At 41.4% G+C, this 26,689-nt stretch overlaps 1 protein-coding gene across 4 annotated transcripts in view; it reads left to right on the forward strand.

Moving 5' to 3' along the window:
* Window positions 1-26,689, forward strand: part of LOC124182288 (plexin-A4) — a 69,928-nt gene extending 43,239 nt beyond the window's left edge. For 3 of the 4 annotated variants that reach the window (XM_046569335.1, XM_046569334.1, XM_046569336.1), the window contains 10 exons: window positions 6,446-6,628; window positions 20,392-21,123; window positions 21,222-21,347; window positions 21,467-22,689; window positions 22,840-23,760; window positions 23,868-24,081; window positions 24,189-24,372; window positions 24,448-25,182; window positions 25,329-25,474; window positions 25,716-26,689. In XM_046569335.1, the coding sequence (XP_046425291.1) occupies window positions 6,446-6,628; window positions 20,392-21,123; window positions 21,222-21,347; window positions 21,467-22,689; window positions 22,840-23,760; window positions 23,868-24,081; window positions 24,189-24,372; window positions 24,448-25,182; window positions 25,329-25,474; window positions 25,716-25,892 (4,641 nt within the window). In that variant the 3' untranslated portion in view covers window positions 25,893-26,689. The remainder of the gene's footprint in view (window positions 1-6,445; window positions 6,629-20,391; window positions 21,124-21,221; window positions 21,348-21,466; window positions 22,690-22,839; window positions 23,761-23,867; window positions 24,082-24,188; window positions 24,373-24,447; window positions 25,183-25,328; window positions 25,475-25,715) is intronic. The other variant, XM_046569338.1, reaches the window with a different exon arrangement.

Consider the following 26,689-nt stretch of genomic DNA (forward strand, 5'->3'; position numbering starts at 1 on the left):
AGGGGAAAGGAGAGAGAGGGTACAAAGTACCGGAAAAAGGTAATAGATTGGATCTCAGGACTTGGACGAATCACGTCAACTAGAGTATCCTGGTTGAGGAGGATACGCCGCGGAGGAGGGTTTAGAATTCAACGACTACCGGAGACTTTGACAAACGTTTCGCGTATCGCTCTGGATGATCCTATATACATATATACGCGAGAGCAACCAGGAGGAGATTCGAAACTGCAGGGAGAGAAATATGGGAGCCTGGCTATATATGATCCGGTGTAAGGGAGGGGGGAGAGAGGCTCGAAAAGGAACCTTAAAATTTTACGAGACCCACCCGCGAAACGCCGATAACGCACATATATCACCTGATGCTCTAAATAGTTTTCAAACTCTGGGTTGGCTGTTGTACGCATAGTTCACTGAAAATATATCCCCCTAGAGGAGGACGATAACGTATGTATGTGTGTTTAATGCGGTAAGAAATTCCAGTCCGCTTAAATACTCGTAACAACTTTGATGACGGTCTCTGTTGTTATTATTATTATTATCATTATTATTTTGAGAACTCTAAGGGACGAATGATCACAAACTAGGTGGTACACGTTATATAGGAATGAAGATAATGACTGAAATCCCAAAGGAGGAATTAATGGCGTGGTATTGCAATCGAACCTTTCACGTTACACCACTCGAGGTATATCATTCGATGAGGTTAAGAACTTTATCCTCTCAATCCTACTCGTTCGACTTTTCCCCTGCTAACAAGACGGCCAATTAAAATTCACGATTTTCGATTTTCGGTTGCCCTGCTGATAATCGTGGAGCCCATCATTACCCGCAACTAGGTACCGGCTCCCAGTACCAGTCGACGTTCCGAACAATACTCCTCTCGGATTCGAATATCTCATTTCGGAGTTCGTAGGTTCGCAGCGCAGCCCAGACCCCGGGGATCATCCGGTCCGCCATCTTGGAGGAGCGACTCTAATCCCTTTCAATACCAATTTCGATAATCGATACTACCGGGTAGTAATACGGCTATAGGGATCCCAACGGGCCTCGTCCTTCTCCTCCTTGGACGACGTTAAAAATGATCGTCAAAAAGCTCAACGACTGATTGTCCGGTTATCGTTCCGTTCCGTTTTCAACGTGCAGACCTGACTCCTTTACGTCCAGGACGGAATACACATGCTGAAATTCAAATGGTATGTGGACTGCGAATTGGTTCCGACTACGTTGCTGGATGAAAATGATCGTCAAAATTCAAATTGGACATCGTCTATTCCATTCCAAGAGGCATCCACTGTTCTGTCATTTCATTCATAAGATCCACGAAACGTGGAAGTTGAAGTTCCGCCGATGGGCTGGTCTTCCTACATTCCAATCTCAAGATCATATAACCCATGTAACTATAAACAATCTCCATTCCATGCTCGTCCAGAAAGTTATCCTCACCTTTTTCGTCCGCAATGAGTCTGAATTATCTAAAAAAAATTCATTGGACTCTACTCTTTCTCTCTTTACGGAGGGGAACACGAGAGTTGAAATCCAAACAGTGGGTCACTGCTCGCGCATTCCGTTCTCAAGTACATTCGAGCTTGTGAGCAGCAGGCCTACAGTCACTTGTATGTATCGCGTGGACTGGTCGAGGCCTGCGTTACCATCCGGCATGGTTATCGTGTCTGGTTCTCATCCAGGCGCCCTTCGACCGAGGAACTGGAAGGGGATCCCCCTCCCTCCTCCTCTCCTTCCCTTTCTCTCTTTTCTCGATGGACTTGAACCCAGGAACGTCGCGTATCCATTCATCCGAAATTGTAGACCGGGTAAGAACCGCGCCCATTTCATACACGTAGCCCACACACCGTATTCTCCGAGAGCAAACACACGTGCGTGACTGTATCCTCCCCGCGAAGCTTTCCGTAAATCCTACGGTCCACACAACAGTTATTGTTCACTCATTACCGGATCACATCCATGGCGTTCCAATCGGTACCGCTTACCTCTCGACGTGTAGAACACGCCGATAAATCTCTCTACCTTTCCTCTATTTTTTTACTTATATTTTTATCCCATTATCCTGCAGCGCGACAAGATTGCAGACGACGAAGGTACAACAACAACTTATATTCGACTTCCAAGCTCTTCATTATCCCCGACGTTGGCCTAACCCCAACTTACTTATTCATCATTTTTTCGGCCGTTTATCCTGCAAAGAGAGAAAGAGTGAGAGAGAGAGATAAAAGTCGAAGAACAAAGGTCTGGAACATGATTTCCATCCTGTCCATTGACCTCCTCTGTGCTTCACCGCACGCATTTATGACATCCGTATTATCACTTCGCCGTGATGACGAATGCTGGGTTTAAAAGAAGACAGACAAATCGCCGAGTTCAATTTAGGTTGGCGTTTATCACCATTGCACTGTTCGCACTTGGTGTAGTACATGCTGATATGGTCGTGACTAACGTTAATCGTTCCTGCACAATCAGACTTCGTACATCCGGCATTTTCCTATCCAACTTTCTTCTCCTCGTATCAGTAATGATTTTTCTCTCCCGCCTCATGTATTTAACGTTTTGTTTGTTTTTTTTCCTCGTTCTTTTTCCTTTCAATTCCAGATAACATTGCTATATACATTATACACGTCCTGTTTTGCTGTCGCCAATATAATCATATGTGAAAGCGCTTTGTTCACATTGTCTCGTAACTTTATTCTCACATTATGTCCGACTATAGTGAGCTAGATCCACAGCTCTTCATCATCACCCGCGCTAGATTGTATTTAAGATAATAATTAGGCGCTGCCTCGTCGTTGAGGCGAGGCTCAGAGGACTACGCATATGAAATAAGACTTGCAAATTTTGCACGTACAGTGAAATTTCAGTTATACGTTTGTCAAGGAGTATGACAATACTGACGTATAAGTGAGAATAACGTTAAAGTGAATTGCTCGAATATTCCTAACCTTCATAATTGGAAAATAAAAAATTTATGATTTTCAATGGCTTAGAGGTATCATTTTGTCATATATTTTCATTTACCCTCAGCGAAATCGACTAATATTATTAATCACAGCATTTAACCGCGTCGCCTGTAGGTGAGGCGCTGACCTGAACTTGCCGGAACGTGTTTGGGACAGGAATAGGCACGTATGTCAAATAACGCCATCTAGCGGTAGACAAGTAAACTAAACATCGAAACGTCCACACCATCTAGCGGTAGGAAAGACGAACATCAAATCGAAATTCGTGACTAAAAATTCCGCTGAAATAACGTTTAACTGAACAGAGAACAGCGCTAGGGGGTCGAAATTGGTAGCGTATAAGTGCGAATAACGTATGAACAACGTATGAACGATAAACGTACAAGTGAAATATTTTACGAGGTTGGAAGTTAGTAACGCTATCGTAACGAAACATTGGGGACATAGTCACTATTTTCTTATTTTAACAGTGACATTGAATGAACCAAGATTGCAAAATATGAGTATGTTTTGTTTTATCACGGTTCAACGAATTTCGGTTCGACGAATCGTTACGATAACGTTACCAACTTCGAAATGATAATATTTTCGCATATGGTTTTTCTGGCAGAAATTGCCAGGACAAAAAAAATTCAACTTATAAACTAGAAAAACTTACAAACGCGATACGTATAAATGAGGGTTTGCTGTGTATATTAACAATCATTCGTCCAATGCTCGGAATGCGATAAACGACATCACGAATAGTTGATTGTAATACGTGCGTCGCCCACGTTGAGGATGCGGTCTCTGTTTTGATAACACTTGGAAAGCGTACGTTCATTCGCCTCTTTTAATTCCATCCTTCGTTTGTTTTTTTTAACTTCCCGTTTCTCTGTTTTCAGAGAAAAAAAGGAATTTACTGTAATCACCCTGAAAATGAAAAGTTGAGTTTTCGCTAGATCTACACATTTTAAAGTTTGGAGAATCACCTTCAATCATTTCTTTTTGGTGCACGCCTTTGTGTGTGTGTGTATTTATGCATGTGATCAATTTTTTTGTCCGACGATATCTCAGGACCGTGTTGCCATATTTCAATAATTTTAGTTTCAATCAGAGCGGTAATTCCATAATTAAAATTTATTAAGTTTTTCATTTGATCGGTTCAGTACTTTTTGAATTCTGTAAATAACATTGTTCCAAAAAATCAACTAAACATGATGATATCTTGCGAATGCTTTGAATGGATGCGAATGAAAACGGGTATCGTAAGATTTTTTCTGTCGATGATCACGAATCGAGGGTCAGATTTGCAAAATTTAAATTTGGCCTATTCGATATGCTGAAAAAGAAAAAAAAAAAAAAATGACTACAAATATTTGGATTTCGATGAAAAATGGTTACCGAAGGTTTATTGGGCGACTGATCACGAATCTGAGGTCAGATTTACAGAATAAAAAATGGCGAATCGAATATGGTGGAAAAAAATCTAAAAATATTCGGATTTTGTTGGAAATTAGTTATAGGCAGAGATCTTTTACTTTACCGATAACGAATCCAAGGTCAGATTTCTAAAATTTGTAACGAATGTTTTCATTTCTAATGTATAAATTTTACTCGTCAATTTAACTATTCACCCATCTTATAGTCATTTCTCGTTAGCTGAAGAAAGTGATACAATAATAAGTTGTCTAGGTTTTTTTCCGGGTTTTTCAATCCATCCGACAGAAGCGATGTTTAAATTTTGTAAACCTGGATTACCTGCTAATAGTATCGAGAAAAAAACTGAACGTTAATACTTTTGGTGTACCACACTGTTACAATTTTCGCAAAATCCGCGATTCCTTTTCATCGTCGTAGAGCAACAACGACACAAGGATCATGTATTATATTGATAATTTTCTTTACCCTAAATTTTTTTCCACTCACTTCAACTTTCCTCTTTCGCTTTTATTACTTCTGTGTTTTACGACAAAATCAATATGTACATAATATATCCTCCGTGGTATCGACTATTGCCGAATTTACCGCCCTGTACGGTTATACACCGATATATATCTACACCCATCGGTTTTTCTCCTCATCAATGACCTGCGGTAGCTTTCAAACTTGTACACACCCTGACATATCTCGAACACATTTCGAAGGACGTATGCGGTGTACAGTCCGGGCAAAAAACAAAAGTGTACAAATTAATGAATTTCGAATCTATACCTACCAAACATCGAGTTTCGGTAAAATAGAAATCATAAAAAAAAAATTTGATATCAATTTTTCCCGAGCTCTCGAAATTACCGAAAATATTACATTATGTAACAAGGGAATAAAGTCGACTTTTATTCCTGTGTTACGTAAAGGACTTTATTTCCGATTCAAATCTGGCCGAAACATTTATTTTTAAAATTGGGACTTTTAAATCGGGCTGATATTTTCCTCAAATACGTTTTAGGAAAAAATATGCCACTTTCGTCCCGCTTTTTAGGTAAAAAAAAAAGTTGACTTCGTCGTTGAGTCGGGAATAAAATAACTTACAAAATTAAAAGTTTGATGCTGGTACTGTGTTTCAATGTACACTCACGTTACCAAACATTCATAACATCAGGTGTATAATTTCGCGTGAAATTCATTTACGAACAAGATGAGATATTATTATTACTATTATTCAATGGAAATTGGACAATACTGTGCAAATCCTGTATCAGCACAAATTCCTCATTACCACGCACAAACTGTTTCAAATTATATGGAAATGTCCGAATCGTTTCGTCCAAAAAAATTTGTGGTTTTAATTTTTAATTCATTTATTTTTATTGTTTTGTTTTTTTTTCCCCCCCATCTCTGTGACGGTTAAATTTCGAGTGCAGACTGACTGGAAAATGGCCGCCCTTTGATCTCTGCATTTAATTACGTATTGATCCTCGTTCTATTTGTCTTATGCCGGTCGCGGTTGTCACTCTCTTTGTGGACACATACCTATCTCTATTATACGTATAAATAGCGTGCACACATTCGTACAATAATACACAGTTATAAAACTCAGGTCCAGTATATTCACGTACGCATTAATAACTATCCTCCCCCCAACGGTTTGTCTTCCCTCGCCTCGACTATACACGAATACCCACCCCGTGAATCGAAAGCTAAAAAAGAATTATCATCACTCTCCTCCCCCTCTTCACCTCAAAAGTCTTCCGACACCCTAACTCGACACTCTGTTTGCGTTCATCACACATACGCAGAACAACCAACCGTGCGTCTGGTTACAAACTCGATTGAAAACCGATCCGATGCTTCTCCGATTGTTATCCGCGTGGTAATTGATCGCATTGCATATCTGTAACGCATAACACAACGCGTGTCATGCATACCGGGATTGTTGGTAACGATCCAATCAATCGAATTTAAAACTTTACACGAGTCTTTAATTGTAAAAAATTGTTTTTCATACCGCTGGCGACGTTATGTATTTATTTATTTTTTTTCTCTTCTTGTTACAGAAGCTGCAGACTATCGCCGAAGATTTTTGCGGTCTCGATGTCAACACGCCTCTAGGAGGTCAGGATCCTATCATTGCTGTACCGGTCCTCGCTTTCGAGGAGCATCTAACTGCCGTTGCTGCAACATCGACCGGTGATTACACCGTTGTCTTTGTCGGCACGAGCGACGGCCATCTCAAGAAAGTGAGTCGTCCCTTTTTTTTTTTTTTAAAGTTTCTTCTTCTCCCTCCTCGACCCTCTTTATTTTTTATTTATTTTTTTTTTTTTCAACTCTTATATCACTTCTTTTTCTAGTACTGAATTTCAATCATCTCCTACTTCTCGTACACCTTATTATCAGGCATTATAGTAATAATATACCCTGTATATATACGTACAATGTATCTAATCTCTTCATCCATCTTATTTTACTCTCATTTCCTTTACAATTTTTCCTAAGCTCCCCGCTTTCGTTTGTACCTGTAGTATGACGTTGAAAAAAAAAAAAAATTTTTTTCAATCAATTTTTCATCCAACGATTCTCGTGTAATATCTACGACGTATTACCTGCGTCAGTACGTACGTAATATATTTATATACGATACGTACCGTTATTGAAAATGAAATACAGATTTCCTCGACGCATGAATGGACGGATATACCTATTATATGCGTATAAGAGTTACGTACACGCGGAGGTTTTATCCTAGACTAAGTTACGCCCACCTAATACCTACATTGATCTATATTTGCCCGAGGACGAAGAAGCAGAAGCGTACTTTCTTATCTTACCTGTATTCATATGTTTATATATATATGTATATACATATATGAATATGTATAACCGCGGTTTATTCATGTATACATGAAATATAAAATCCGTCGAAACGCGAGTTCCAGAAAATTCGAATATAATCTTTTCGGAGAACGCGGGCAACAATCGAGCTAACAATTTTTATGCTTCTTTGGAAAAAGTTTACCTACTTTGATCTTGCACGAGTATGGATATCAAGTCTGTACAGTAATACAAGAATCAGATTAAACTTAGAGAGAGAGAAGAGAGAGAGAGAGAGAGAGAAGGAGGGATCAATATTCACAAAAAATATCTATCCCGAGTCTAAGTTGATTTTCCTCAGACGTTATAATATTATCTCTACAAAATAAATATCATTCGGAAAAATTTGTTGAAACGAGAATGAGATGGCAAAGTGAATAATAAGTAGAGAGAAAGAGAGAGAGAGAGAGAGGGAGAGAGAGGGAGAGAAAAAAAGGGTATAATATTGAATTTATAAACGCTGAGCCAAGAGTTGGTATCAGATGTGATGAAAAAAAAATTTCCATCCCAGGTTTTTCGCTTCGCGTGAAGATTGGAAAATTTAGGAAAAATAGAAAAAGAATCTCTCTATCTAATAAAAAAGTTTCAAACAAATGAACGTAGAAAAAGATTATAATAACAATAGTAAAAGAAGATTATAATAACAATAGTAAAAAAAGATTATAATAACAATAGTATACGCATGAAGTTAGCGGTGGGGTGAGATCCCGAAAACAAAACAAAAAACATCTAGCAAACCCTTTGACAGCTGTCATCGGCTGTTTATGACAGTCTTTGACAAATATCTTTATAGGTATCTGTTTCTGACGCGCAAAAAATGAACATGCAAACGAAAATTATCAAGATGATTCCCGACAGGAATTGTCTTTTTCGCGCTTTGGCGTATCGTGTATACGGCACTCAAAATCGACACGCAGAGGTAAGACTGAGTATCGTTTCAAATATAGTGGATAATTGGTCTACATTTGCGGGTTTTATTACAGGTAATGAGTCAAACGGTGCTGTGGTTAGGTGACCTGGTGATTACAAATCACATATGAATAAAAATGCAATATATGCAGCTGCGGATATTTTTAAGATATGTTTAATCGTGTATCGCGAAGAACAAATTCATCCACACCGGATCGGATCACAAAATGGAACACAATTCTCGCTACTCTTCACCGGCGACGGAGACAGTGGACACTTTGATGTCTTGCAGAACCAAAATAAAATTCAGATAGTGAGTAATAAGTATGAAAAGTAACAATCAAATAATAGTAAATCTAAATATATCACCAAACAGTCAAAAGGACAGCCAGGATTTACGATGACAATGGAGAAAGGAGGAGTTTCAAGCAGCAGACAAGGCGATGAAGATGGTGGATGGTCGGAAGTATCACAAAAGAAAGAGGAAAATAAAATTGTAAGTGCGAAGAACCAAATAAGCCATAGAATAATATCCATCAAATATTCGTATAACCAGGAAAGAGGACGACCAGGATCGATGTTGACCACAAGAGAAAGAGGTGTTTTGCGGAATGAACAGCAACGCAAATATAGAGAAAATAATAATATAAACAAGGTGATTTTGGAGAATAACCGGCAGAGCGGCAGTAAAAATAATTCAACGAAGGGTGTCGAAGAATTAGAAGAATCGATTGCGATGATTGATTCGGAAAATAAATCGAGAGGACGACCAACCAATGTGATGGACATAGAAGAGCGAAAAATTAGACGACGGGAACAGCAGCGAAAATATAGGGAAGCGAACAAAAAATATCATACTGGCTTTTCAACCAACGAACAGAAAGGAGGAGTTTCAACCAGCAGACAAGGCGATGAAGATGGTGGATGGTCGGAAGTATCACAAAGGAAAAAGGAAAATAAAATTTTAAGTGCGAAGAACCAAATAAGCCAGAGAATAATAATAAACAAATATTCCTATAACCAGGCAAGAGGACGACCATGATCGATGTTGACCACAAGAGAAAGAGGTGTTTTACGGAGTGAACAGCAACATAAATATAGAGAAAAAAATAATGTAAAGAAGGTGATTTTGGAGAATAACGGGCAGAGCGGTAGCAAAAATAATTCAGCAAGTCAAGGAGATAGATAGATATCAATAGAGAAGGAACACCAATTTTCAACCAACGAATGGAAGCTTAGATTGATGAAAAAAAGAAAAGTAAGCACAGAAGGAATTGAAGTGGACAGCAAGTGCAGGACCTGTCATTAAATCAACATGAAGGAATTCGCCTGTCTACTAGACAATGCGTAAGGAAATAGTGAGGCGCGAAGCGCCGAACAACGAGGCGCGCAGCGCCGAGTGCCCGAGGCGCGTAGCGCCGAGATGGGGTTGGCGCGCGAAGCGCGCAGGGGCGAAGCCCCTAGTATATATATATAAAAAAAGGAGAGAAGAGAGCAGAGAAAAATGATTCTATAGAGGCGAAACGCAGAGAGAGAGAGAGACAGAGAGAGAAAAAAAAAGGGTAAACCTATTGCAACGTTTACACATCGAGCTGGGAACAAATAGGTTTTTCATTCGGGTAACGACGATTCGCCAGATTTTCCACAGTCTCCCTACCATTTTCGTACCGTCGTTCGTTCAGCCTCGGTACAGCACTCGAGCGATTAATTACATTAATTGAATATTTACTCACTCAATCGTGAATCGAACTGGAGCCCATTCGGTAGGCAGGCAGCCAGACTGTAGCAGTCGACGACTCGATGCAGCGGTATTGCCGTAGTAAATAACTCATTTAACTATCCCCTACCCGAATGCAAAAGTCTATGCAGATGCTTTTGCTGTTGCTGTTGCTGTTGTTGTTGTTGAATTCAAAGTGCATCGACTATCGCATGGTCTATTCGTATATTATTTCTCGACGCGTACGAACAGCTTTGTTTACGTTAGTGTTGATCGGATTATCATTTTCAACAATGGATTTAAGCTCCCGCAGCGTGAAATAAATTAACGGGGACGAATAATTTTATTATCTATATAACGGACGATTAGGAAATAAAATGTTTGCACATTGTTTTTCCAATTTTTTTTTCATTTCGTTCAATAATTTAATATTTAATAATTAGAATGAAATATCAATCAATGAAGATCGAACAAAACGTCACGACATTGTCGAGGCGCGTGCTGCTGACGATGTAAGGTATACAACTGCATCGAAAGAAAAAGAAGAAGAAGGAGAAAAAAGAAAAAAAGAAAAAAAAAAACGAAGAAACCGTCTGTGGGAAATAAGAAATAAAATAAGGTTTATGGGGCAAAAAGGTGTTAAAAGTCGACGGGCTTGTCCTGCGCACAGATCCGACCCACACGGGGATTACTATATAGAAATGATTGATCGTAGCCTAATGCCCGGCTAACTTTTGTTTCGGTTTTATGCTCGTATACCTCCATTGCCTGCACCAGTCTGCCTACTATTATATTATACACACGTGGATGTTATTTTCTGTCTTACTTTCTTTCCGATTTTGCAAACTACGGCTTTGTTATCGTAACGGGTACGCAGTACCCGGAGTTTTCGGTGAAACTTGCCGCTTAACGCCGGCAGATAGGCAACCGAAACCACACACTGCATTCCTACACGTATGCAATGCGTATAACCACCGGTTGCCTGGATGTTGGCGTTTAGTGGTAATATTCACCGAAAACTCGTGGTTTTTAAGGGGATTTAGAACGTCGAAACAGCCGAGAATGCACTTTTTTCTTCAGGAATTCATTGGGAGCAAATGGATGCGGGTAAAAAAAACATTCCCTTTGCACAATGTTTATTAATGGCTTGAATAGTATGAAACTAATTTTTTTTCATCACGTAAAGTTGATAGCATTGACCGGATGTAGGGTCAAAGGTTAGGTCATTGTTTTTCATATGCTTCGTTTTGCAACGATATCTTGAGTGTTTCAGTGGACCGATTTCAGTCAAGTTTGACTGAAATGCTTCCAGGGCTTGTAGTTTTTCGGGTCTTGCTTGGAGAAAGAAGAAGAAAAAAAAATCGAGCAAATTCAACCATTTTTGTAGAAGCATCGATTTTTCGTTAAAATTCCAAACTTTGTTAATCAATATATGATCAAGACACTAGAGTTTTTCCGGCAACTTCCGAGTACGGTCCAAAAATGACGCGCGTGTTGAAATCGATCGGAAGGTCAGTTTTCGAGAAATCGTGCAAAAATTCTAAAAAACAAAATAAAAATTAAATTGGAGAAAAACGTTCTGAAAGTTTTTGATGCCTTGTCGATACTCATTCTACCGTGATACGATGTTTCTCGTGCAGCATTCTCTTCGATCTCCTTTTGTTTTATGATTTTTTGTCCAATTCCCAGATTTCGAAGAAAGTCGAGTTTGCGGATTACGAAACGATCGACGCGTTCGCCTGACAAATCCGTAAGTTTTCGTATTTTTCAAGAATTGAAACGCCAAAATACGCCGCAAGGATGGAACTTTCGAAAAAGCTACAACGAAAAACAAAAAAAAAAGAAAATATAAATCATTTTTCAACGGACTAGTCCTCCTAAAAAAGCGTAGAGGGTGGTATATGTGACATCGAGACGATTCTTATTTCCGTACACTTGTTATTATATGTACATTGTATACACGCTTGCACGTGGATATCGGATATGGCCCGGGAACTCTGTTATACCTTGGAAAAGTACAATAAATAATTCGAAAGCCATAAGAGACACGGTACCTTATAACATACACAGCAGCAGTAGCAGCAGATGTAAGGCGAATTATATTTTCATTTCGTCCGTCGAGTATAGCAGCGTCAAGTTGCACAGTTGTTTCACTCTTTTCCTACCAATCCTGCTTTCTACATCGTGGCACAAGGATGCCTTGTCCTTATTTAATATGCATTGTTACATTTTTAGAAAACACGCGAACGTTGTGGGTTCCAGCTTTATGCCAAATGTGACGAAATATTTATGCGTATACATGCACACGCGTTATTAACTTCATATTTTTCTTACTGTACCTATTTGAAAAGGGCGTAGCAAATCACTTTATATACTTTTTGTAACTAGTTTTATTGCGTTATGCGAATTTTTATATTTCAAAGATTCATTACAGATTTTCTTCGACGTATCGTTTGTCTAGAATTAACACCTGAGATTTGACATCGCATGTTCAAACTTCTACATGCGTACGTATAGTTAACTGTAACAAACGAATACAGTTAAAAATGATTTTTTTCTTCTTAATCCTTGACCGTTGCGCATGCATTGTGTATGTAAACGAGTTAATTAATCGGGACATGAATTATTTTCACGGTATGTTGTGGGAAGAATTTTCGAGGAATAAGGTAAAACTAAGGCCAAGTCACTTATCACCTTTATTCTTTCCAAATGAAGAAGAACAACTACACTCGACTTTGCTTTTATTGTCAGACAAATCGCGAGTCACGTCGAGCGCTGTTGTTGCAGCTGTATTGACCCCGGAAAATCGTCTCTTTTTCGCGCGTTCAGATTCAGGCTCCTCAGCACGTATCCTGCGGAACCTAGAAACCGTACCATAAAATATCGCCGGACGGTATAGCGGCGTGCCTAATTGTCCTGTGCAGGACACGCGGGGCAAGCCTGCAGGATGCCTAGTCGCCTAGTCGAGGAGTCGAGGGCCGGTCGAGTAGGGCCAGAGTACCGTTAAAGGTGAGGAGGAGACAGGCTCCATGGGTATACTCCAACCATGCCCGATGGCGGCGGCGAGTATCGTTGGAATAAGAGGACTTGGCGTGATACAGTGTTGTCCATAATACGACGAGCCGGCAGTGTTACCCGCGGTCTTATATACAGGTCTTGAAACTCGTCGAAATTTTCGTGGTGGGGGAAATACGCTTACGCTGTATTTTTCGTTTCTTGACGCTGCCGCTAGTTCGCACTGTCGTAAGGTAATGTTTGCAAACACAACCTCTAAATTCTGTCTAAATATGCTTTAACCTTTTGGGTTGTTTCATCAAAATCTTATTCAAACTCATTTGAACCGATAATACGGTTAGACAGAGGTGATGGACCTGTTTCTATCTCTTTCCCAAACAACCTTACTCTACCGCTCCGCCTCTAGCGGCCCCAACCGGAATTAAATACTATTTCTTAAGCGTTCAGCCTCCTGTATGTCTGGAAACTCTACTGGTGGGGTTATGTCCTCTTATTTAAGCACAGGCCGTTTCGAATAGTGACCACGAGTGTCGCTGCTATCGAGGGATTCAGGCTGTGTGAGAGAGACGGAAAGAGATTTCAAAACCACGGACGGTCAACAACCTGTTTCCATCTCTTTCGCACGAGTGCGGTGTCAAAAATCAGCAAAACCCAAAATCAGAATTGTCAGGATTCCGAACATCGGTATATCGAAAAGTCACAATCACGAAAGAACAAAGTATGTGAATCTTCGTTAAGCCAGATATTATGGAAATAGAATATAAAAGTATCGAAATTTGAAGTTATAGAATTTAGAATACACAACTGGTGAAAATTCCGGAAGGCCATTCGCAGAATGAGGCAAATGCGATTGCTCGCAATCACAAGTAAATAACTTTCAGATGGGTAATGAAGTAGAATCTTCAGCTATTCGTATTCATAAATGCGAAGGAGTATCAGAACGGTTAGAACTGAGAGTAGTAATCTCATAGAAAATTCGGAATATAGAATTGCAGTATATCAGAATCGTCAGAATGAAGAATCGCAATATATCACAAGAGTCAATAACTCATATCATATTAGAAGCCGAGAAATATAAGTTTATGATAATCAAAAGTCAAGTCAGCAAATAAAATCAGGCACATCGTTGGCCACACTCTAAAGGGCTAACCCAACAGCTTTAACAACTCAAAGTTGTCCATTTGCATTGCGTTCGTTCTTCTTTATTAAGTATTGGGTAAAGAATTTGCTTGATTCTGTATATAAAACATTTTACAATTCAAAATAGATCGGTTGGATAGACTCGGAATGTGAAATTCTGGTGGTAAGCCATCTATGTGGTTACTTTCGGAATACCGATCTTTCTGAATTCTACGATTCTGAATAATGACCATTCTATATTCTGGATATCTGTTTTCCGCCGTTTCTAGATGATGAAGTTCTAACTTTTATTTTTATAATATTTGTGAATACATTTGAGAATATGAAACTTTCTACAAATTCATTCTCTAGAATATTGACTTTATACATTATTAACTTCTGCATCTCTGAATTCTTGGTTTAACGTTCCCTGAAGTAAGTGAGTTCGGACAAATAGAGCTCTCTACTAAATACATTTTACGTAAACTGCAGCTTTTTATTGGGCAACATTCGGGACTTGAAATTTCTGATAGTATCTGTTCCTCTCATATTTGTTATTCGAGTTTATATTAAATTCGAAATTCTGACTATTCTGATTTTCGGTTTTTCTGATTTCTTACCCCCAACCCGCTCGCACAGCCTGAATCCCTCGATAGTAGCGACACTCGTGGTCGCCAGGCGAAACGGTCGGTGCTTCAATAAGAGGACACACCCGTCACTGAAATTTTGAGCGAGTTCCCAGAGACCTTTTTGTAAGACCGTGGTATTACCAATGCTTCTACGACGCCATGGTCTTGGTGGTGAGAAGAAGAAGCGTGTCTCTGTCTCTTCGTGGCGTTGAGTCGCGTTGCCGAGAACACTCACCGAGTTGTACCCACGCCGATTATCGTACTCGTACCAACCACATCGCCTTGGCTCACCGGAAGATTATGATCTAACCCTAAACCCTAAACCCTGAACCTAAACTCGCGGTTGCGATTTCGTTGAGGTTGTCCGAATCTAACAAGCGACGACGTTAAAGCAGCGTCCCCATTTCTGTACCTTGTACCCATGGAGAAATCGTGTGCGATGTTCGTGACGACGCAACGTATAAGCTCAGCTAGTCCGAACAATGAATCACCGCTTATCGTTTGAAATTCCTCGATTTCGACCCCTAGATAAACATTCGCGACTCCTCCTACGCTTCCTCTTCCTCATCCCGTTCTCTCACACATACACATTGACGCGCATTTGTGTGCAACGTATACCTATAAGGTACTAGACGATCACCGTCGACAACGGTCCTTCTCTCACCCTCACTTACAAGCTCACCGAAAACCACTCTCGATTTCTAACCCTTTTCATCGAATTAGGTGTCCGGGAGACGGAAAAATGGAACGTCAATATTTGACTTGGTCCATGACGCTCTCCACCGTCGTTTGTTGCTCATGTTTTTTCCCAGGGTCTGGTGTAAGCGTTATTTTAGGTTTTTATACCTCGGATATATAAATGAAATTTTCCGTCTTGCGGGGCACGGCGTTTCCTGCATGGACTTTCAAGATTTAAGTTATCTTGGGATGGATGTTCATTTAATTACTTAAAATATTCACTAGAATTAACTGTCTGTGTGGGGTTGAAATTTTTTATCTTTTTGTCAATTCTCGTTTGTCGAGAGTGTTGGTATAGTGTGGTACAAGAGGAGAAGCGCAACTTAAGAGCAACTGGAATGTCACTTTTGAGTACTCTTGACGCGCATATGATTAACAGAGTAACGTTTGGATTAGGAAGTGAAAAAATAAGAATGATAAAGACACTTGAAAAGAAAGGGAAAAAACCGGTAATGAGGTGAGATGAGGACGTGGAAGAAGCGGTTGGTTTTACACGAACGAACGGGTTTTCTTTGCCGGGAGTGCACAATGAAAATACCTCCCGATGATGCGCGAGAGATAAAAGGAATGCATCTCTGCATATGCGGTTCACGGATGTATAATAGTCCACATATTATATAAGAAAGAGATAAATTGAACGAATGGAATTCACCGTCTGTATGTGTTATACGTTATAACATATATAGGAAAGTGACTTCGTACAAGTCCCGATTTCTGTATGAGATGGTCGGGTTTGTGTTCGCCTCGATCTCTCCTAAGTACCAAGGCTCGTTCCGTCGTTCATCGTCCATCGTCCATAGTCCATATGCTCGTACGAAGACGACGACGACGACGATGAGAAGCGTACCGGCGTTTATAGTATAATGCAGACGGGAGAAGGTAGGCATAGAAGCACACGATGTAGGATAGATGGAGTAAAGCCTCTCTCTCGCTCTCTCTCTGCATGCGTGTGTAGACAAAAAGTTGACTGAGAGCATAAAGGACAGACTCATTGTCGGTCGAGGCTATGTCCCAGGAGTTTGCAGCTTCCAGCCCACACGTATACGCTCATTATACGTATAAGGTGTAATGGTTTATCTTTGTTCAAACGTAAACACAAGGGCCTCTAAAATATGCAGATTAAAAGGAAGACCGTAAATAATATCTGCAGGAGCTGCTGGTATAATATAGCTGAGAGATGTGTGGGAGAAGGTGGGCCCAGGTGGGGAGAGGTCGGTAATATGTTAACAAGATACCTTACCGCCAGGGATATATTTAGGAGATAGAGTTTGTCTAGGGCCTGGGAAAGAACCCGACTCTCTCGGTCCTTTTTAACCCCCTGAGAAAGTTTTCTTGATGTCGTAGTAACGTCCTGTGTACCGGTATTCAAAAACACACAAGAAGGAAAAAAAAACAAATAAATAAATTAAGTGAAAGAGAGTCGCCGAGACGTGAAGGGAGAGGGGAACAAATAGACCAAGGAACGAAATTCTTTACCCAACAACGGTTTGAGTTACTTGCTTTCGTTTACTTTAGTTTGGTAGCAGTTTGCTGCTAACTGGTTTAACAATCCGTTTAGCGCCTGATGATTGCGGTCACCGACTGATTGCGGTTTTCTCCCGGGTATTTTATTCCCTCCCCCCCTTTCATTCTATTTACATCCGAAAAACGTTCGAGCACTTTCCTCCTTTGGCATCTGTCCGCGGTTTTACGTTGTGGGTACTTTGACGTAAGCTACGTTGCTGAGTCTTGGACTCTTGGCTTATCAGAGCGGTCAGTTGAGGAAGAATTTTATAAAACAACGGAAGTTGCGGTGTTTTTCAAAGACGACCACGTGTGATTTATTTATCACACCAGGCGAATCGTTGGATACCGCGTATTACGATTGCTTCTTGTCTCACTCTTTTCTGCTCATTCCATTCTCATTTTACAATATATTGCGTGACTCCTTGAACAAAATACGCGTCATTTGTTTCTGGTGATTGTTGACTGTGCCTGACGTCGACTAATGCCTGTGTGCTCAAACGAACTTCTCGATACACCTTGGATTCCACTAGAGACACTGTACATACAGCATGGTGTTATAGATAGTGTGCTTGTACACGCACACTTGGAAGCTTTCCCACATTTCGCACTTCGCGGAATACTACCGCGAATTAACTCAATTCGCAGATAATTGCACCTACGTTAGTCACTGTACTGATATAGCTGATGATGGGTTACTCGATTTGCTCGGTTCATAGAGCCTGCTGGGAAATACATACATATCCGGTTTCTAGCTGGTTCTCATTCTCCTTTTGTTGTTTCGGGTTTAACTGTTCCTTGGAAGGATTCCTTGATCGCTAACTCGTCGTAACATTTACAGCTGATAAGTTAAGCAGGATTGGATAATTGCGATGCGGAACCAACGACGTGCAAGACTGACAATGAGGTAGACTACTATTGCCGATGATCTTTGCACATCGCGATATTCTTCGCACGTATTTCGATTAATTGTCTCATGATTGATATCATATTATTATCGACGATGAAACATGACACGTACACATACAGCATGTCCATACGATATGCGTACAGGCAAACCGCCTGCGGGCAAAGCGACAACGCGTCATCCTCGTCAATCCGGCTCAGAGGAATTTGAATAAAAAATGACCTGCCGCCGCTCACACAGTGGTCGTTAAAAGGATAGTGGCGTTCAAAAAAAAAAAAAAAAAACTTTTTAAAAGCCTGGTAAAAAATTGAATTCGAGGTGGACTGGATTACGCAAGATGAATGTGCAACGACGAGTTGGCGGACGTAACGAATAATAACTGATAATTGAAAAAAAAAATATTGAAATTCTTCTTTCACTGTTCGAGAGAACCGTTTCAACTCTTGTTGCCTCTTGCGTGTATGGCACGTACATTCTTCTCTACTTTAGAATCGCCTCGCTAACCATACCTACACATTTTCTACCGTTCATCGTCTCGAGATGATTATCGGTTTGAAAGAATTCATTGTTTGTTCAGTACGTAACGTCATGAACAAAAACTATCTTTCTAATGTTTTGCTCCTTGTTGTTAAGCACCAACAACAGCAATAGCAAGTGCCGAAAGTTATCGTCAAATCGTGAGCGAAATAACACGTTGTGTGCATGGCTGGTTATATTGTGACCAAGTAGCACGTCGATCTTATGAAGCACATTGCTCCATAGATATTTCTTCGAACGTGTAACACTAAGCTTCTCATTTCTCTCATTGTCAGCCAATGAAAGTAGTCGAACCAGCAGATTCCGTTTCGGTTCATAGGATACGAGAATAGTAATGAAACTTTTGTTTCATTATCAATTTGGATACCTCAGAGGACGGTGAAAATCATTCTTGAAAGAACCAAGCATAGGTGCCCGCGTCTTTACGACTATAGGATTCTAGGTATATTACAGCGTCAATGCGCGTGTGTCTGCGTGCGTGAGGTTTCCTGTTTCATTGACTTAATCTTTGATGGGTGGTTCGAGCATAGTGTAGGTGTCTTCCAGGTGTTTTAACTGCACCGGCACGTGCGATAGTGGTGTACCTAGGTGGTACCTAGCTATACTCGTTCCGATGACCAAACTTACGGTGTACCAAAGCACCTCGGTCAGCCGGAAGAGGTATTGGTAGAATAAAAAGTGTACCTAATAAGGTGTGCGCGCATACGCAAGAGGAATTTATGACTCTTATCGGGTTGGAGAGATGATTGTAGTTATTACAGAAGGCTTGTACTCCACGATAAGAAGTTATTCTTAACTTATTGTATGAAAGAAAAAATGTGTCTAGAATTTAGAACTGTATGGATGGACGATACACGCTTCTCCGTCTACCTATTGTCAGGGGAATTTTAACCCACAACTCTTTTCTGATGATAATCGTCGCCCCGGTGCCCATCGTCCTTCTCCTCGATTGGCCAACTAACTCATTATTATAAATTATCCCGAGCGTACCTTTGGAAGGAGGTACTGCTCACCCGTGTTGTTAATGACTCCCATCCATGAACGTTCTTTATTTGTTTATTATTTTTATTCTCATACAGTAGATATCAAGCGTCATTATTTATCACGAGTTGTAAATTAACAGATGGATCTCACGGTTTGGTTGTGCACTCGTACTGTTACGTCTATGATCGTTCTTTGGGCTACGGCTACCATGTACATAAATACACCAGCTCCTAATGTTGCAGGGCGTATAATTTTTTAAATCGTATCATTCTTTCACCTGTCAATTATAATGCGAAAGATTCACTCATCCTTTCCCGTCTGAATCCTATATCTATATATGTATACCGCATGGAGTCCGTAGTAGTTGACGGACAGGAGGTGTGTATCATCTGTTTAATAGTTAAGAAATATCTTGAATGAAATAATCACGGTTCCTGTCTTGTGGGCAGTGTTGCATTGCATTATAAATATAACGTACTCTTTCTCTCTACTAGCCGGTTAATTTATAGCAGTGGTATCGTTTATTTCTTTCTTCGTTTATGTAGGTACGCTTGAAGAAGTAGTTGAGTGTAGGTACGTACGTACATGCCTACATACCATAATACTAACATTGTACGAAGGTACGCCACGTCTGCAAGAGTAGGAAATTCGTGGGCGGGTCTGACCAATGTGGTCGACCACTTACCGCGCGTTTAGAGCAATAAAACTTACTTATACTCCCTTCTTCGGCGCCCTCGTTCTGCCCGCCAACCCACCCCCAAAAACCTACTTTGCTCCGAAGTTGTCAATTAACATGAAACACGCGTAAGTCTGGGTTAATCGTAAATCTTGGCCTGTGATCGATACCGCTTCCACTTCCGCTTCACCGCTACACTTCAACTGTTTCAACCCCTCGGCACCCTCGTGGATTTGAAATTAAGTCCGGCATCGTTCGGCGGCGCGTTACTTTCTTCCTTCCATCCTTCCTTCGACATCGTACTTGAGACAAAAACACACGAATGACGAATATAAATTAATCTTGAAGAACTTGGCTACTGCGGTCATTAATTTCTGGTTTTTTTTTTCTCGTTTCAGGTCGTCGTTGAGACTGCGACCTCGGCTCAGAAGTATGGTGATCTTGAAGTGGATCCGAAATCCCCGGTGAATTCGGACCTACATTTTGACTCTCAGCTTATGCATCTCTACGTAATGACACAACGCAAGGTGTCCAAGGTCAAAGTTCAGGAATGCTCGGTATACAAGACGTGTTGGGATTGCTTGGAGGCCAAGGATCCTTACTGTGGTTGGTGCTCGTTGGAGAACAAGTGCAATCTGAGAAGCGACTGTCAGGATGCAGCCACCGATCCCTTGTACTGGATTTCGTACAAGAGCGGTCGGTGCACTACCATAGCAAGCGTCACTCCGAATCAGCTGCAAAGAACGACTGCAAGGACCCTGGATCTTGTGATAGAGAACCTTCCGACTCTCCCGGGACAGTTTCTCTGCGCGTTCTCGGCCCTCGATAAAACCCTCATAACAAATGCTACTCGAAAATCGTACGGCGTTAATTGCACCACTCCAAGGACCGATCTGCTGCCGTCGATACCCCAAGCCGAGCACCACTTCACGGCCAGATTGTCCGTCCGAATGACCAGCGGACCCGACCTCGTTGCCACGAATTTCACCTTCTTCGACTGTAACACGTACAGCTCTTGTACCCAGTGCGTTTCGTCGAGCTTCCCCTGCGACTGGTGCGTCGATGGTCACAGATGCACTCACGATACTGCCGAGAATTGCCGCAATGACATATTGGTCACCGGAGTCAGCGTGAGTAGTGCTTTTTGTCGAGGAACAATTTTAACCGGATTGTTTTCCCTTCATTCAACCTGTGTTATATTGATCCGTTGTGTATTTCTAATTTCCAGAGAATCGGCCCGAGTTATAGAAGTGGACCAGGTTTCTGTCCTACTATTAACGCCACGGATTCTAAAGAAATACTGGTCTCGTCTGGAATAAAGAAAAATATTCGTGTCAAAGTGCATATCATTGGGGTGAGCGCAGAATTTGATCATAAATCTGAAAATTGTCGACCACGTTTAAGATGAAAGATTCTGCATGTAATACGATGGGATAAAAATTCTAAGTATTCTTCTGTTTATCTCTTCAACAGCAATTCATCGTACAAACGAGGTTCGTCTGTCAGTTCAACATCGAAGGACGTGTAACCAGCGTTAACGCACAGCTTCTAGCAGACACAATATATTGCGATTCGACAGAATTTTCATACACGTCAAGGGCGCCTAACATCACGGTACCCTTCGCAGTGATATGGGGGGGCTCAAAGCCTCTGGACAATCCTGACAACATTCACGTTGTTATATACCGTTGTAAGGACATGGCTGACAACTGTGGCATGTGTTTGGCTCTTGCCCAAAAGTACGGATGCGGGTGGTGTCAAAGCTCTGATAAGTGTGAGGTGAAAGAACAGTGCAATAATCGAGGTTCCGGCATTTGGCTAAACAGAAATGAAACCTGCCCAAACCCGAAGATTCAATCGTTCGAGCCGCAGCTTGGACCCTGGGAAGGAGGTACCAATGTAACTATACGAGGAATAAACTTGGGGAAAACATTTGCCGATATATACGCTGGGGCGACGATTGCCGGACTTCCGTGCGAGCCTTACCCTGAACTTTACATCAGGACGAAACAGATCGTATGCAAAGTTGACGGACCTGGTACTCCTCAGGAGCGAAAGGGACCCGTGATAGTCAAGATAGAGGATTTCCGTGGTTACTCGGACGTCAACTTTGAATTCGTCGACCCTGTCATCGAGTCCATATCGCCTAAGTATGGCCCTCGGAGTGGCGGGACCGTAATCAGGATAACAGGACGTTACATGAACGCCGGCAGCAGGATACGCGCTTTCATAGACACGCTACCGTGCTCCATAATAAGCGCCGAGGCCAACGAGACTCTCTGCATGACCAGTGCCAGCAACACCACTCGTAGCAGTGTGCTAAGGATGCAGTTTGACAGCGGAGTTAGGCAGTACAACGGCGTTTTCGAATACGTCGACGACCCCACGATAGAATCAGTCGAGAGCGGCGTTGCGGGACAGATCAAAATACCCAAGGGAATTCCCGCAGGTGGTATAAAGATATCGGTAATCGGGAAGAATCTTGGATACGTGCAGAATCCTCAAATGTACGTCTATTACGACGATAAAATGTTCGTCTCTCAGTGCGCTACGTTCAGCCATACAAACATGATATGCAATTCACCCGCCGTCGAAGTATCCGAAGATACTCACCTGGACGCTGATCATCCACTGATGCTGGAGTACGGATTCCGCATGGACAATGTCACGGGCGTACAGAATCTCTCCGCTAATGGGTTCGTGATGAATTTCATTGTATGCAGTGTTATCGTACCCTGACAACTTCCAATGCTTGTTTATACTGGGTGGCATTCTTCAAACGTCGAAATCTTAGCATATTTCAACATTTATATCTCTTTTCTGACCAGTATACTTATCACTTACAGGCACAAAAACTTCCTGCTCTACCCGAATCCTGTCTACGACGTGTTCGAGGAGGAAGTGAAGTACTACAAAAGCGACTATCTCACCATAAACGGTCAGAACTTGGACCGCGCATGTCAGGATTCGGACGTAACTGTCCAGATCGGCAATTCCTTCTGCAACGTGACGTCCCTATCGAGGCAACAACTAACATGTCGACCCCCATTACATCAGCCTCCAGCCTTGGACAATACGGGTCTTGCCAACAAGCAGGAACTTCCAGAGGTGATTGTAGTCGTCGGAGGTGGACTGAAGTATAAAATTGGGAAGCTCAGCTACGCCTCGCCAACCGGTATCAACGGGTCGTTGTCCAGGCCCGCGATGTACGGAGTTTCAGCGGCCATAGTAATCCTGCTGTTCATTTTCACGGCGTTCCTCGTCGCTTATCGCAGGAAATCAACGGAGAGCAACAGAGTGCTGAAAAATATGCAGGAGCAAATGGATATCCTTGAACTCAGGGTCGCCGCCGAGTGCAAGGAAGCCTTTGCCGAGCTGCAAACCGAGATGACGGATTTGACCGGCGATCTGACCAGCGGCGGCATTCCGTTCCTTGACTACAGAACTTACGCCATGAAAATACTCTTTCCTAATATCGATGACCACGTCGTCCTGCAGAGAGAGAGACCTGAACTGATGAGAAAAGAAAAGGGACTCAGATTGTTCGGGCAGCTGATCATGAACAAAACATTCTTACTGCTCTTCATTAGGACCCTTGAAAGTAACAGATACTTCTCGATGAGGGATCGAGTCAATGTTGCCAGCCTTATAATGGTCACGCTTCAAAGTAAGATGGAGTACTGTACAGACATTCTCAAGACACTTTTAGCCGAACTTATTGAAAAATGCATGGAGGGAAAAAGTCATCCGAAGCTACTTTTGAGAAGGTCAGTGACAGTGACCAATTAAATATTTGTTCTTCTGGTTAGCGAGTTGAATTTTTTTTCATGTCAAGTACGATTACTGATGCTGGAAATTGCTGTTATATTTTCAGAACTGAGAGCGTCGCTGAAAAAATGCTCTCCGCATGGTTCACTTTTCTTCTTTACAAATTCTTGAGAGAATGCGCCGGCGAGCCACTGTACATGCTATTCAGAGGTATGAAACAGCAGGTGGACAAGGGACCGGTTGACGCGATTACCTCAGAGGCTCGATACTCATTGTCAGAAGAAAAATTGATTCGGCAGTCTATCGACTTTAAGGCAATGGTGAGTGAAAAGTTGGAATGAACAATTGGAAAATACTAAGTATTTAATAGCTTTGAGAAAACAGAAACTAGTACAACTGGAGATTAACTTAAATAACAATCCTGCAGACCGCCTACGTGTCGATATCCCAGCAAACTGTATTTGTCAGTGGATTGGATCCAAACACTGAGAACGTCGCGGTGAAGGTTTTGGACTGTGACACGATATCCCAGGTGAAAGAGAAGGCATTGGATACGATATACAGAGCTACTCCGTACAGCCAGAGACCGCGAAAAGACGACCTGGATCTCGGTAAGTAACAATGAATGTTTGATAGCAAGATTTGCGGGGTCCAAAAAAATCCTGCGTACTATAATGAAATAACAGTTTTTCATCGTTTGTTATCTGCAGAATGGCGCACCGGTACATCGGGCAGATTAATACTGTACGACGACGACTCAACAACTAAGGCTGAGGGAGACTGGAAAAAGAGGAACACGCTGAACCACTACAGAGTGCCGGATGGCGCGTCTCTGAATCTAGTCTCGAAACAGTCGTCTCTCTACAACATCTCGATACTCTCGGAGAAAACTGACAAGTCTCACAAATATGAAACACTGAATCTCAGCAAATTCAGTTCCGCCAGTCCTCCGTTGTCCCGTGCTACTTCGCCGCTAAACCATGATCACGACAGCGGAATAAAGTACTGGCATCTCGTCAAGCATCATGACACAGACGCTCAGAAGGAGGGCGAACGCGGTAACAAAATGGTCTCGGAAATATACCTCACAAGGCTACTCGCGACCAAGGGTACCCTCCAAAAGTTCGTCGATGATCTGTTCGAGACCATATTCAGTACCGCGCATCGGGGGTCCGCTCTTCCCCTCGCGATAAAATACATGTTCGATTTCCTCGACGATCAAGCTCTGCTTCACGGCATATCAGACCCCGAGGTCGTACACACGTGGAAGAGCAACTCCCTGCCCCTTAGATTTTGGGTCAATCTTATCAAGAATCCAAACTTCGTATTCGATATTCATAAATCGAACATCGTTGACTCCTGCTTATCTGTCGTCGCCCAGACCTTCATGGACAGTTGCTCAACGTCGGACCATAGATTAGGTGATTATGCAAATATATCCGTCGATTTATGCCTATCTATATTTCGAGAATTTCTAAGAACCTCGAAACACAGCATAAAAAAATGTATGATGATATACCTTGCGTTGTCATAATTGCTAATTATACTATCGATTTTTCAAACACAGGTAAAGACTCGCCGAGTTCCAAGCTATTATACGCAAAAGACATTCCAGGGTACAAAGAATGGGTGGATCGATATTATTCCGATATTAAAATTATGCCCGCAATCTCTGATCAAGATATGAACGCTATGCTTGCCGAAGAATCTAGAGTAAGTACCTTCGATATTTTTATTGACGTACGTTTTAACCAGCTTTACGCACATTAGATTCCCGAATGCCTGTGTGGAATTTTTCACAATTCAGTCCTGCATCACGGCAGTTTACAGGAAATATTTGCAAATTGATAAGAATATTCTAACATCAAAGTAATATAATGTCAGTAGTGCTTTTCAAAACTAACTTGAACGAGTACCAGTGATAATAAAATATTTATTCACCCTATTCTCGCAGCTGCACTCGACAGAATTCAACACGAACTGCGCACTCTACGAATTGTACACATACGCGGTAAAATACAACGAACAATTAATCGTAACGTTGGAGGAGGACGAGTTTTCGCAGAAGCAGAGGCTGGCCTACAAGCTCGAGCAAGTGCACAACATAATGGCAGCGGAGGGAAATCCCTGATGTCTCGCTAACCATGTCGATAGTACAACAACGTTCACTAGATCTCGCCAGGATTTGCCGTGCTGAGTTATATTAAATAGGTATATTAAATTAAATTCAATTGATTGAAACAAAACGGAAGAAAAAGAAACAAGAAAAGAAAATAAAAAAACATTTCCGATTCACACGAGAAAAATCCGACGAAACGAGCAACTGGAGCCTTCGGCACGCGTCCGTCTGACAGGCTGATGGCACCTCTTCTGCACTTTTTACTCCAGTGTTGATGACAACGTCGGGAGATAATGTCATCTCGGGTAACACTGACCTCAAGTATCAATGGTGTATGATTAATATTGTGCTTGAGGTAACGAGAAGTGTGTTACTAAACGATTATTACGAAAGTGATGACGATGAATAATTGGGCTGCAATTTTTGCCGCTGCGTAATTTGATATTACGCAATGTAAATACAATGTAATAATTATGAAAATTCATGGGTGTCTATAAAGCATTCTAATATCGCGATCATGTAAAACACACAAGAAAAATAATGATCGCACCTGATTACGCACACACGGATCGCCGCTTCGCGTCGGATATTAAATCGTGTGAATAAATATTATCGTCGTCGTTCTCGTCGTCGTTTCTATATAAATACATATATCATCGAAGTATCATGACGACGACGATATACGAAAATAATCTTTTAAATGATAAAAATAAATGTTATTATGATAATTAATGATTAATTGATAATTATTTATAATTAATTAACAAATGTTGTATATGTGTAAAACGATTTAAACGACCCGACTATCA

The sequence above is a fragment of the Neodiprion fabricii genome, chromosome 5, assembly GCF_021155785.1.
Source record: "Neodiprion fabricii isolate iyNeoFabr1 chromosome 5, iyNeoFabr1.1, whole genome shotgun sequence".
Taxonomy (NCBI): Eukaryota; Metazoa; Arthropoda; class Insecta; order Hymenoptera; family Diprionidae; genus Neodiprion; species Neodiprion fabricii.